The sequence below is a fragment of the Eutrigla gurnardus genome (assembly GCF_963514095.1).
Source record: "Eutrigla gurnardus genome assembly, chromosome: 14".
Taxonomy (NCBI): Eukaryota; Metazoa; Chordata; class Actinopteri; order Perciformes; family Triglidae; genus Eutrigla; species Eutrigla gurnardus.
Genome location: NC_139937.1, coordinates 2,084,256 through 2,098,172, shown reverse-complemented (window position 1 = coordinate 2,098,172; position 13,917 = coordinate 2,084,256). Strand labels below are relative to the sequence as shown.

Genomic DNA, 13,917 nt, shown 5'->3' with positions numbered 1-13,917 from the left:
CAGCACAGTTTGGCTTACAGAGTGCACACAGTACACACAGTCACCTTGGCAATGATAATCACTCTCCAAGGCTATGACATCACTCCAAAGAAAAAAGGAGAGGAGGAGGAGGAAGAAGATGGGCGGGGGGAGGGGGGGTTCGTCTCGGGCTCTACAAAACCTCTGCAGCATCCCAGCTGATGCCCCAACATTCAGCTTCTACCAAGAGGATAGACGCAAGAGGAAGAGAAATCATCCTTCCAATTCCAGAGCGAGGAGTAGGAGGAGCCAGCCGAGTGAGAGAGTGATGCTCGCTGCAGGTGGCAACAAGTGAGGGAACTGACAGACGAGAAGCACAGAGATGGAGAAGAGTCTGTGAGAGCACAAGAAGATACCGGAGCTCCCAGAGAAACCAAACAGGTGAGCATGTTACAGCTTTCTTCTGAAATTGTTTTTAATACTTGTTGTTTTATAGTCAATTCATTTTAACTATCTACATTAAAATTAATTTCCATAATTCAACCTGAAATGTTGGATATAATTATAAGGTAAGAAATACATTTTTTTGAATGTTTTTTTAATAAGGTCTAAGATTTAACATGCTACCATAGAAATAACTGAAATCCTCTTCGTTATAGGATACCATCTAAAAAGTACTTTTAAAAAATGTAATTGAGAACTCTTTAGTGAAGCAGTAAGCATTCTTCAGTTTACTTTATATAAAAATGAATTTAGCAGTATTATCTAGATTTAAAAACCTAACCAGGGACTTTTGAGCTCCTGCTAGATCTGTTATGTGTATGTAACGATGTTAAACTGTATGGTTCCTGCTCAATATAAAAATATTCACCACAAATTGAGGATTGGTTTCAACGTTTCATCATTAACAAACATGTTTTTAAACTGTGTGTAATTCTGTGTTTTTGCATCGGTAATCTTCATTCATTCCTTCATCACTGCAGTGTATATTCAGTCGTGCTCCAGTTTTCCTGTCGTGCTGCCATGCTGTGTCCTGTGCTGCTGTGTGCCACTCTGCTCCTCCTGACACCTCTGGAGATCACGGAGGCTCGCGCTCTGCATCCTCCTCCTGATGCTGTGCAGGTACGGAGGGAGGGAGGAGGAAGAGGGGGGCCTCCGGGAGGAGAGAAAAGAGAGAGGGGATTGAGGAGAATTCAGAGTGGATGAAGAATATAAGAGAATAGGATGGGAGGGAGAGAAGGAAAGAATAAGTAATGAAATGTATCTCTGATTGCATTATCCTCCCTCGTACACTCCCTGACAATTAAATTGAATCTCCCCCCCCCCTTTTGTAGTTTATGGAGCAGTTTCTGGAACGTTACAATGACCTTTTGACCCTGGATGACCTGGAGAACCTGTTGAACAGCCAACCAGAGGAGCAGTCCACCTTCTCCGGTGTCAAAGCAGCAGAGTACCCCAAATGGGCAGATGCACAAACACAGGCTGAGAGCCCCTGGCTGCGCCTGCTGAAGGGGGCTGTGGCCAATCAGAAGCGAGCAGAACCTGACCGGTCACGGAGGGGATGGAACCGAGGATGCTTTGGGCTGAAACTGGATCGGATCGGGTCCATGAGTGGACTGGGCTGTTAGTGGAGAGAAAATAAAGACTGGCGCCATTCTTCTTAAAGTATAATGAGGAAAAACACATGCAGAGTTGTTCACGTGCACTGCAGGCTGTTTAGGTGTGTGTAGACTACGTGTAGTGTAAACCTTCATCCAGCGTAGACCAGCTTCACACTAGAGCAGCTGTAGACTATACCATGTGTAAGTATTGAACTAAATATTAGAATATTAACATCAAAGGATCATCTTTTATTGATGGGCTTGTTTTAGTTTTTTTCATTAAATTGATACTTTATGTATTTCTAGCATTTGTCTTCGTGCAGTAAATGTGTTTAGACAAATATATCTGAATGGGGATCGTGTGTAAAATCAGGTGTAATGGATGAAGATATAAAAAATAACACCTGCCATGCCTGCTGATTGTTATAATTGTTTACTTATGATTTGCATGAATAAATGGATTTGACTATTGTGGTTTTTCTGGGGTTTTTTCTCAGATTCACTTTTCCCTTAAGTATTTATTTCTAAGTACCTAAATCCCAGTTTATGGCATCATTTGTCCTTCAAAATGCAGCTTTAAACTATCCTAACAAATATATATTTAACTCTTGATACTTTATTCAATCTTCCAATGACTGTTAGGGGAAGTTATATTTCTTCCTGCATCATTCTGGTGTATTGGGGGGAACAAACTTAACAGCTGTATGTAGATCCTCTGCTGCCTCTGAAACGTTTTTAAAGCCTTTTATTAGCAGTGGACAGATAGGAAAGACAGGAGAGAGGGGGGGTGTGACATGCAGCAAAGGACCTCCGGCCGGGATGCCGTATGTACATGCGTACACGGCCTGCGCTATAACCACTCCTCCACCTGTGCGCCCTGAAATGGGTTTTAAACTGGCATTACAACCAAGTTCCCATCGCAGGAATCATGAATCATTCTACAGGTAAACAGAAATACATATATATTAAACCGATAATCTCATATTTCACCTGATATTTGTCATATATAAAATGTTGCAAATTTGGTGGTATTTGTACCAACAAGCAAGTGCTCAGTTTGAGATAACCCATGTAAGGAGGAGCTGCTGGACCTGAAGCCGGTCAGTGAACCAGCTGCTTATAAAACCAACAACATGGGGAGAAGTGGACCATGTGCTTTTTGTAGTCCATTATTGTAGTTTCTCCAGCAGAGACACGTCAATCACCGGTGGTCATCAGCTCTCAATCATCAACAGCATTATAATGACGTAGCTTAGTGAATGTCCGGTTTGATTCTCTGAGCACCGTGGTCGACTTTTCCTAAATTCTCCTATCGCCTTCCATTAACCCTGTGACCTTTTCCCCAGAGGTCAAGGAGTAGGAGTTAGGACCTCATTTTTTGACTATTCGCCCGCAGCCATGGACTCCACCAGACCTCTGATGGACGGCTGTGGACCTGGCACCCAGACGTTAGCAGCAGATACTTTAAGTCCTGTAGGTTGTGAGGTGGGGTCTCCATGGATTGGACTTGTTTGGCCAGCACATCCCACAGATGCTCGACTGGATTGAGATCTGGGGAGTTTAGAGGCTTGAACGCGTTGTGTTCTTCTTTGTGGTGTGTTATCCTGCTGAAAGAGGCCACTGCCATTAGGAAATACCGTCTCCATGACAGGGTCTACGTTGTTATTATAAGTTTATTGAAAAGGGGACAGTGCAATTTCATAGAACACATGATTACACATGGTTAAAAAAGCCAGAATTAGCCAGAAGGCTAGTTTTCATCTGTAGTGCCCTGGCCATGATGTAAAAAAGGCAATAAAATTAAATGTGAAAAAAGCACACAATACATGTACAATATAATACAAAATACATATGCAAACACTTACTATACAATTAAGAAAAAATACAACATAACATTTTATCATAACATCAAAACATCACAACAGGCTTATATTTTAGTGTTGGCAGCTGTAGGTGTTGATAAGCCACATTTTCATTTTTTTTTGTGAAGGCCTTGTATGTTGTGAGCAGTTTAACCTCCTCAGGTACTGAGTTCCACACACTTGCACTCCTTACTGACCAGGCCGACTTACTGAAAGTGCTCCTACGCAGAGGAATATAACAGTCACCTCTGACAGAGCCTCGAGTGACACGCTCAAGGCTGTTTCTTTGGCTGATGAACTCTGCCAGAGGATCTGGAGCCAATTTATGCAGTACTTTATAGGTCAGTTTTAAGTCTACAAATGTGTGAAGACTGTCCCAATTTAAAATACTGTATTTTTTTAAAATTGCACGGTGATGATAGTGCCTAGGTTTTTTATCCATAACTTTAATTGCTTGTTTGTACAAGATTTCCAATGTTTTATTTTTAACTCTGACCAGCCTGGGACCAGCTGGTTAGGCAATAGTTGAAGTGACTGAAAATCATCAAATGCAAGTACATTTTTGCAGCTCAGTTGACATTTCATTTCGAATTGCACGAAAATTTGCAAGATTTAACTTGATTTTTTTTTTTACACAATTTGCCAATATGGGCTTTAAAGGAAAGCTCTGAATCTATTATTATCCCAAGATATTTATATTGGCTGACAATTTGTATTTTTTCTCCATTAACATGTATGTCGGGGTCAGGTGATACTCTATTTGTTTTAGTGAAATACATGCCTACGGTTTTAGAAACGTTTAGCTGTAGACAGCACTCCTGCAACCAAGTTGTAACACAGGACATTGTTTTAATGAGTTTAGCGGCAACAGTGTCTTTGGTGTGACCATGAACAAAGAAAACCGTGTCGTCTGCATACATTCAGCATTCAGCTTCAGGACAAACAGTGGGCAAATCATTAATATAAAGACTAAATAGAAGGGGGCCTAATATTGACACCTGAGGGACTCTGGAGGTTAGCCTAAGAGAGTCAGATCTGCAGTTAACTGATACAGATTGTGTTCGATTATGCAGATATGATTCAATCCAGCTCACAGCGTTTTGAGAGAAGTTCAATTTTGAGAGCTTGGTAAGAAGAACAGAATGATTTACTGTATCAAATGCTTTCCTGGTCTGCAGCAATGCTTACCGGTATGTAGGCGGTACGTACCACCTTCTTCCATTGCTCCCTGGTCCAGTTCTGATGCTCACATGCCCATTGTAGACACTTTTAACAGGGGACAGCATGGGACCCTGACTGGTCTGTGGACAGGGGTCAGCATGGACACCCTGACTGGTCTGTGGACAGGGGTCAGCATGGGTACTGGTCAGTGGACAGGGGTCAGCGTGTGCACCCTGACTGGTCTGCGGCCCCATACACAACAAACTGCGATGTACTGTGTGTTCTGACACCTTTTATCAGAACCAACATGAACGTCTTCAGTAATTTGAGCTCCAGTAGCTCGTCTGTTGGATCGGACAATGTGGGCTAGCCTTTGCTCCCCACGTGCATCAATGAGCCTTGGCCGTGCATGACCTTTCACCGTGACCTTTCCTACCTTGGACCACTTTTGATAGGTCCTGACCCCTTCAGACCGGGAAAACCCCACAAGAGCTGCAGGTTTGGAGATGCTCTGACCCAGTCGTCTTGTCATCACAGATTGTCAGTTTTTCCTGCTTCTGACACTCAACTTTGAGGATTGTTCACTTGCAGCCCACCACTGACAGGTGCCATGGTAACAAGATAATCCGGGTTATTCACTTCACATGTCAATGGTCATAATGTTATGGCTGATCGGTGTATATGGTCTGGATATTATGTATTGATTCGAGGTTTCCATTGCAACACTAGATGGCAGTCTCCTTCCATCGGGGGTTTATTTGTTCCTCACCACAGAGTTCCCCTCTGGACTTTGCCCTGGACTTAAGTGCAGGAAACAAGTTGTATAAATGTAGTTCAAGAGGGCCTTTTATATGCACACATACTTGCACATTGATCACCTGCACTCACATGTAGTTGTTACTGCACCTTCTGATGAGGAAAACCAGAGTAGATATAACACTGATTTACATAAATGCTGCTATAAATTGCAGCCTTACGGTGACCGAAGCTAAAGTAATAATTCCCCCATATATTTTGTTACATGGCCGCTCACTGACCAGACAACATGTGATCTGTGTGAGGCAACATTTACAGTACTGAGAGTATAAAATGCACCAAGTGTTGACTCGCCAGCCAAAGTCTAATCTTAGCTTGACCTTTACTTCCCCTCTTTGACCTTAAGTTGCAAAGCAGAGGCCAAGACTGGCATGCACTCAGGGTTGGTGTAGTTCAGCTGTGCCCGGACCTCTGGACCACAGCCATGAAACACACCAGCACCGTCCCATCGTGGGACCGAGTTACACATCTGCTAGCCGGCTGCTAAATGTCCCAACAGGACCATATTATCCTGTTTGAAAACATGTTTCTGAATGTCGTCTTCGCTCCAGGTTGGGAGGGTGAGGTTTCAGTTCTCTGTCTGGACTGAGGCCTCAGTATGCCAGTTGGATGTCTCCAAAAAAGGTTCAACGTGAATGGCCTTCTGGTTTAAACTGACATTCTCATTATTGTAATTTAACATTTCACACCATCCTCTGGAGTGTTTCTTTTCAAATACGAACTCCGTCACCCAGAGTCAAATCAACCTGACATGTCCAAGCCTTTTATGTTCCATGTAAAAATGAATAGTGAAAACATTGTATTTCACAGCAGAACAATCACATTGCCAAGACCTTCAGTGCAGCACTTTTATTCCAATAAAGGAAACACAATGATAGTTTTTTTTTTCACGTTCAGATTCTTATTTGTCATTTCTAAATAACCTGACATGGACTCAAACAGACTGAGGACTCCTCTGCACATGCGTACCGATCATGTGTGTCATGTTGAGTAAGACACTCACAATGTGTGACCCCTGACCAGGAGATGGAGAGGCAGAGAAAGTGAAGGGTCGTGGTCTTTGGACATTAAATGTCACAGTCAGGAAGACAGAGATTTGATCCCTCGTGTGACTGTATTTACTGAGAAGGTCAGTGAGGGAGTCCCGTTCGGATCTGAGGACCTTAATATGCGAGTATCTATATCCAGACCTCTTAAAGTGGAGGCAGGCTGGACACACAAGAAAAGCTTCATGATACTGGAACTTCTGCAGAAATAAGGGATGAGGCACATTTAAGAAATTTGGGCAGTTAGCAGCAGGAAAGGGGTGGAGCCTCGAGGAGTTTTAACTCTGCAGTGAAGTTCAGAGGACAGCTTGCAGGTCTCTGTGCAGGCTGGCGACCTTGACATTCAGGAGGGGGCGGGGCGAGGAGCGGTGACCACCGAGTGGAGGGCGTGGCTTCAAACTCGGTCAATCATAAAACCACAGCGCTTCACCTCGCTCTTCCCCACTCACACCCGGAGTCGCAAGACAGACTGAGGCTTCTCACAAACGGTAACTACCTGCAGCAGCGCTTCATTCACATCACCTGAGGGCGATCTGCGAGGCTCACTGTGCTTTCTGCTCTTGTTTTAGCCGGAGTGCTGCTGCCTATGAGCATGTGACATTGCATTAACTTGGACTGTGGCCACACATTTTACATAAACTCGTTATTCTCAACGCACAGTAGAAACTGTCCTATGGTGTCAGAAATGTTGGATTATCAATATTTAACACGGTGCAGCATAACTCTTTATCCCACTCTTTCCTCTCATGTCTCCTTCCAGAGGACTAAGACAACCCAGGCAAAATGGTCAAAGTCGGTATCAATGGGTAAGAGCTCCTTTTCATCCACTCCTCTCGCAGAATGAACCAAATCAGTGGCACAAAGCGTGACCCACACTTAGTAGGCGCCTGTGTGCTCTGTTAGCCCAGACTCAGTGCCACACCCCTCATCTGTGCACACCATTCTGCTGACTAACTGGAATGGATGCACCACCTGTACTTCTTAAAGTCTGTTTGCACATTCAAAATCCATCTTTCTGTGATTGAATTAATTGTGACACTTGACGGCAGCCGAGGAAGGAAAACGCAGTCACCTGGCGGTTCTCATGTTGTTCTTGATCTTTGCCCCCTCGGCAGATAACAATGTGGGCAGTGGCTTCGACATGGGGGTCATTCATTGTTTTTCTGCCGTGTGAAGCTAGTATTGGAGGCCCTGAATAGCTTGAATGTTATTGAACACACGTTAGTGACGTTAAAGTCTTCCCTATCTGTGTGATTATCTCTCCGCCCCCAGCGTCTGAGGACAGAGTGTATCTGTGCCAGGATTTTGGACCCCGTGGTTAAAAAGTAACTCAGCTGCTGATCAAACAGTGCACTCGCCAGCGTGAGGACATTAGAAGTTAATTTCGACTTTAGCCCCCAGAGAAGTGTGTGAGAGCACTGCCCCTCCTCCTGAACCCTGCCCTTTGTCTGGCTGTGGTCTCAGGCCTCCTTGGGACTTTGTGTATGGCACACAAAGGGAGAGCCACGGCAGTAATGTGGAGGAGCCCATGCTTGGGCTGAACTCAATGTCAAAAAATGTATATTCGGTACAGATTATTTCAGCCTCCATGACTTCACTGTAATTCACAGACATGGACTCGGGTCACCCTGTGGCTTTGGTCAGAGTTGCATGGCATCACACCACCATCTAGAGGCCAGACTAAGAGGCAACACTGTTCACTTTTCAGATTCGGCCGCATCGGTCGTCTGGTGACCCGTGCTGCTTTCACCTCCAAGAAGGTGGAGATCGTGGCCATCAATGACCCTTTCATCGACCTGGAGTACATGGTAAGTGAAGCAGAGGGCTTGAAATCTAAGGCAGCAGGATCAACGGCAGCCTCCAGCTACATGATGTACATTTAGTTGATGGTTGCACTGCATCGAAGGCTTCTGTGGCCCGAGATAAGCTCTTCGTCTTTTTTATGGGAATGAATACCAAATATCATCTATCCTGCTTTTGCCAGGTCTACATGTTCAAGTACGACTCCACCCACGGCCGCTTCAAGGGTGAGGTCAAGATGGAGGGTGACAAGCTGGTCGTCGATGGACACAAAATCACCGTTTTCCACGAGTGCGTTCACTAACCAGACTTTTCATGTTGAAAGCATTTCACTTTACATCAAGTTCACGTTGGAAAAAGTATAGACTGGTGTGATAAGTTTTCTGTTTTTTGTTTTTCTTCTCAGGAGGGACCCCGCTAACATCAAATGGGGTGATGCTGGTGCCCAGTATGTGGTGGAGTCCACTGGTGTGTTCACCACCATTGAGAAGGCCTCTGTACGTATCTCAGTCCTTCCCAAACTCTTGATTGTATAAAACAAACAAAAAGACAGTTGATATCCAACTGGCCAAACAGGACACCTAAGAAATGTCATTTCAAAAACCACATTGCAGACTCACTTGAAGGGAGGTGCCAAGAGAGTCATCATCTCTGCACCCAGCGCTGATGCCCCCATGTTCGTCATGGGCGTCAACCACGAGAAGTACGACAAGTCCCTCAAGGTTGTCAGGTAAGAACCAGGCGGGATCTCATTGTTTTTGTCATTGTGTTTTTGAATATATAAGTGGTTTGGAAGTTTTTAAATTAGCTGTTTCTTCACTTTCATCCTATTTTGTTTCACTCATTTTACATCTGATGTGTAAAATATTTAGGTTGAGGTTTTTGTGATGAATAAACTTTTTTACTTAGCTTTTTCATTTATTTTATTTTGAAAATCCTCAGCTAACTGATTCCGTTACTTTGCCTCTCCATAGCAACGCTTCCTGCACAACCAACTGCCTGGCCCCCCTGGCCAAGGTCATCAATGACAACTTTGGGATCATTGAGGGCCTGATGGTGAGGATTTAAAAACCACAACAATGTGGCAGTGGGATGCTAAGCAGCACCTAAAACCAGATTACAACCCGCTGAACACAAAAACATGACATAAAGTAAGCCGGGGGTTTAAATTCTATATAATCCTCCTGCTGTCTGCCTCTACAGAGCACCGTTCATGCCATCACTGCCACCCAGAAGACTGTGGACGGGCCCTCCGGCAAGCTGTGGAGGGACGGCCGCGGTGCCAGCCAGAACATCATCCCTGCTTCCACTGGTGCTGCCAAAGCTGTCGGCAAGGTCATCCCCGAGCTCAACGGGTGGGTGCCAGAATCTCTCATCATAGTACATTATTGTATGAAGCAGGACTCCAGATTTAGTTCTGGCCTTCTCTTCTGTTGTATTTTACAGCAAGCTGACCGGCATGGCCTTCCGTGTCCCCACCCCCAACGTGTCCGTAGTGGACCTGACCGTCCGTCTGGAGAAACCCGTGAGTGACCTCCAAGCATTCATAATGTTTAAACTGAAATCAGTTTCTCTTTAAGACTGATACCATTTTTTTTCTTTCCGTCTACAAATTCAGTGAAAAGACCTAAACGAGAGAATTTATCAGCGCTTCATAGTATCGAGACTTTATCTCCATGTACCCGATCATAAAACAAAGTGTGTATTAATCCATGGCTGAAAATAGTCCCAACAAATGCACTTCTGCATTTTTTTATTTACTTTTTAAAATTAAAAATCCATATTTTGCATGACATCCAAACAATAGTTTATGCTACATATTTATATCTGGCACTCATTCAGTTTCCTCTGTGGGAGTCTGCTGTGTCATGTCATGACGTTGAATCACCGGTTTTCATTCGTCGTCTCCTGTTTGTGACTTTTATTATTTATTTTTATTTATTTATTTATTTATTTATTTGCATCTTCAGCAGGAACAAACTGCCTCCAGGTTTTAAGACGGGAAGTCAGAAAGTATTGAGATCGATCGTCAAATTTGGTCTTTTTGTGGAATTTGTAGACTTGAAGACTGTTGGAATAACGCCAGACTTTTGCTTTTTTTTTTTACTTTTTAAGAAATAAAAATACTTTTATATATTACATTTTTTTTTACAGGCCAAATACGATGACATCAAGAAGGTTCTGAAGGCTGCAGCTGAAGGACCCATGAAGGGCATTCTGGGATACACAGAGCACCAGGTATGCGTTTGTCTCTCCAGTAGATGATCCTGAAACAGTTTTCCGTGTGGGCGTTAACGTGCGGTCGTCCTCTTCCCTCTCCTGAAGGTCGTCTCCACAGACTTCAACGGTGACTGCCACTCCTCCATCTTCGACGCCGGCGCTGGCATCGCCCTCAACGACCACTTCGTCAAGCTGGTCTCCTGGTACGCCTCCAGCATGTTTCCCTCCACAGCCAAACATCCGGCTCCAGTGTTGCATGTTGACCCTTCTCTTTTCCTCACCTAACCAGGTACGACAACGAGTTCGCATACAGCAACCGTGTCTGCGACCTGATGGCCCACATGGCCTCCAAGGAGTAAACCGACCGCTCGCTCGTCACTGCGCCACATCACCCACATTCTGCTGATACAGAGTTGTACAATCAGCCGTTGTGTCATCTAGGATGCTAGGCTAGTTCCTTCAAGTAGTCGACCCACATCAGATGCCTGAGGAAAGTCCCACAGAGAGCAGACCAAAAAGATTTGAATTGGTGACCAATTTCTTTTTGTATTTAAGTTCCCTGATCTGTTCTTGTGAGATGGAGTGAAGGTGTGAGTATTGCTGTCTGTAGCGCTCATGTACTGCAGTCAGTGGTGGAATAAAGTCCTCTGTTTGTGAGAATCATGTCCTCTGTTCCTCTTTTGTCACTGCACAGAACATTTTGGTGTTTCCACTGGGATCAATGCTCATATCGGCAGATGGATTTTATTTTTGTCTAAACTTACTTACTACATAATTCATTCCATGGGCAGGGATTCACTGATGACTCTTAAATCGATTCTGGCACCACTACATTGCTTTTAATAAAACATTCACACACTCTGATCTTCAAATCATCCCGTAGTGCTGTTCAATATCTGCTGCATCTGGGAGAGGAGCATGGCAGAGTAACACGAAGCCCACGATCATTTGTTCCATATGAGGCTTTTTAGAATTAGAGCTGCAGGTGTTTTGCTCTAAAGTGTTCAAGTTCCTGTTATTATCCCAGATCCATCAGCAGCGGTCACTATCCACAATCATTGGAGCTGCTCGATGAGTCCATAAGTCATGAACAACACTGATTGACTTCAAAAGGAGGATTATGGATTTTATTGTTTATATAACACCACATCCATACATTTGGGATTATGCTCAATAAGAGAAAGCTTAGTGATGTTTCTCTTTCAGATGATTTTCTTGTTCAACTGTTCCAGAAAGTAGAGGTTTTGTAAATTGAAACGTTCCTGTGTGCTTGCGTTGTGACCCAACGTGTTTATTTGTAAATCCCAGTATTTGGTGATGCATCTAAGTTTGAAGATAAGATAATAAGTATGTGTGAAGGCTCCTTTTACTCCCTAACATAATCTTCTTTCATAGAAATGATTACAATGCTTTCAAAATTATTCAGACCTCTCTCTCTCTCTCTCTCTCTCTCTCTCTCTCTCTCTCTCTCTCTCTCTCTCTCTCTCTCTCTCTCTCTCTCTCTCTCTCTCTCTCTCTCTCTCTCTCTCTCTCTCTCTCTCTCTCCCCAACTTAAGTGACATCCCATTCTTAATCCATAGGGTATAATATGACTTCGGTCCACCCTTTGCAGCTATAACAGCTTCAACTCTTCTGGAAGGCTTTCCACAAGGTTTAGGAGTGTGTTTATGGGACTTTTTGACCATTCTTCCAGAAGCGTATTTGTGAGGTCACACACTGATGTTGGAGGGAAGGCCTGGCTCTCAGTCTCCACTCTTAATGGTGGAATGAGAATGATCTTTATTTAAACAGATATCAAGCCTGCGTCCGAAACCATGTGTGGCTGCACTCAGTTCTTCTGAATCCCTGGCCGAGTCCTTCCTAGAGCCTCTGCACCTCTGAAGTCCTTTCTTGCTCTTGAATCTAAGGAAATCCAACTCTCCCTATCACATGTCTGTCTTTTAAAGCCCTCTACTTCCTGATCAGCCTTCTTCTCGCGCATCCTGACACTTTAGTAAATGTATCCCTGTCCTCTCCAATGGAAGAGAGAGGTTGCCAGGCGCTCCTTCCTAAAGCTATATTTTGTACTTATAAGGTCATGTTTTGCTCAGCCATTTCGGCGGCAAAATGATAATTAGTTACTCCCTTATATGGACTTTATTTCCTATAGCTGGTGTGTAATGCACACACAAAGAGAGACATCACTAATTTATGCCTCAGGGCCTCATCTGACAGCTAAGCTTAATTTACAGCTAGGCCTCTTCTTATCTTCCTCCTAAACCTAAACATTCATTACACCTTCGCTCATGCAACATCTGGTAGTTAAATCCCAACTAGAATGTGTCGTTGTTCAACTGACCGTTGAACTGACCAGATACTTCACTTCACTCCAGAGAATGCATCTCCATTGCTCTAGAGTCCAGTGGCAGCGTGCTTTACACCACTGCATCCGACGCTTTGCATTGCACTTGCTGATGTATGGCTTGGATGCAGCTGATCGCCATGGAAACCCATTCCATGAAGCTCTCTACAATGTTCTTGATCTAATCTGAAGGCCACATGAGGTCTGTAGTGATTGACTGCAGAAAGTTGGTGACCTCTGAACACTATGTGCCTCAGCATCCGCTGACCCCGCTCTATCATTTTACGTGGTCTACTACTTCTTGGCTGAGTTGCTGTTGTTCCCAATCACTTCCACTTTGTTATAATCCCACTGACAGTTGACTGTGGAATATTTAGGAGTGAGGACATTTCATGACTGGACTTGTTGCACAGGTGGCATCCTATCACAGTACCACGCTGGAATTCACTGAGCTCCTGAGAGCGACCCATTCTTTCACACGTTTGTAGAAACAGTCTGCATGCCGAGGTGCTGCTTTTATACACCTGTGGCCATGGAAGTGATCGAACACCTGATTTCAATTATTTGGATGGGTCAGTGAATACTTTTGGCAATATAGTATATATATATATATATATATATATATATATATATATATATATATTACAATGTAATGTGTGTGTGTGTGTTTAGTTTCCACTGGTTGTCCTCAGGTTTTCACAGGCTGCTATAAATGTAGCTGCTCTCTCTCTCAATCTCTCTCTCAGTCTCTCTCTCTGTCTCTCTCTCTCAATCTCTCTCTCAGTCTCTCTCTCTGTCTCTCTCTCTCTCTCTCTCTCTCTCTCTCTCTCTCTCTCTCTCTCTCTCTCTCACTCACTCACTGGTTTCTCAGGTTCTGTGCCTCTCGCTGATTATTTCTTCTAACCCAGATTGTCAACAGTGATTTTGCCACATAGATTTACAGAGAGGGTTCAGATTAATATGATGTGAAAAAAAGAGAGAGTCTTTGCTGAGACCAGAGGAAGGGACTGCTAAGCAGACGAGGAGGAGGAAGGTGAGTGGCGGTGCCTGTTTTTATCGTGGTGTCTTCCTGCAGGTGTGTGTTTGCATGTGTATATGTTGGATGGAAGGAG

The 13,917-nt window shown here is 44.0% G+C and overlaps 2 protein-coding genes across 2 annotated transcripts; both read left to right on the top strand.

Annotated features, from left to right (window-relative positions):
• The first annotated feature begins 203 nt into the window (after positions 1–203).
• Positions 204–1,959, top strand: nppcl (natriuretic peptide C-like). Its single transcript, XM_084026218.1, has 3 exons — positions 204–399; positions 942–1,080; positions 1,293–1,959. The coding sequence occupies exons 2-3, from the start codon at positions 982–984 to the stop codon at positions 1,584–1,586; spliced, it is 393 nt and encodes a 130-aa protein (XP_083882344.1). The 5' UTR covers positions 204–399; positions 942–981; the 3' UTR covers positions 1,587–1,959.
• A 4,861-nt stretch (positions 1,960–6,820) lies between these two features.
• gapdh (glyceraldehyde-3-phosphate dehydrogenase) lies at positions 6,821–11,124 on the top strand. The gene is made up of 12 exons (XM_084027607.1): positions 6,821–6,932; positions 7,205–7,250; positions 8,153–8,252; positions 8,429–8,535; positions 8,651–8,741; positions 8,859–8,974; positions 9,219–9,300; positions 9,448–9,599; positions 9,691–9,769; positions 10,399–10,482; positions 10,570–10,667; positions 10,754–11,124. Exons 2-12 carry the CDS (start codon positions 7,228–7,230, stop codon positions 10,821–10,823), a joined length of 1,002 nt encoding a protein of 333 aa, XP_083883733.1. The 5' UTR covers positions 6,821–6,932; positions 7,205–7,227; the 3' UTR covers positions 10,824–11,124.
• The last annotated feature ends 2,793 nt before the right edge of the window (positions 11,125–13,917 follow it).

Excerpts from the sequence above, each read along its gene's own strand:
- nppcl (XM_084026218.1), top strand. The coding sequence starts at position 982 with ATGCTGTGTCCTGTGCTGCTGTGTGCCACTCTGCTCCTCCTGACACCT. Across the intron at positions 1,081-1,292 it reads CTCCTCCTGATGCTGTGCAG|TTTATGGAGCAGTTTCTGGA; the intron begins GTACGGAGGGAG and ends CCCCTTTTGTAG.
- gapdh (XM_084027607.1), top strand. The coding sequence starts at position 7,228 with ATGGTCAAAGTCGGTATCAATGG. Across the intron at positions 7,251-8,152 it reads GTCAAAGTCGGTATCAATGG|ATTCGGCCGCATCGGTCGTC; the intron begins GTAAGAGCTCCT and ends TTCACTTTTCAG. Across the intron at positions 9,600-9,690 it reads GTCATCCCCGAGCTCAACGG|CAAGCTGACCGGCATGGCCT; the intron begins GTGGGTGCCAGA and ends TGTATTTTACAG.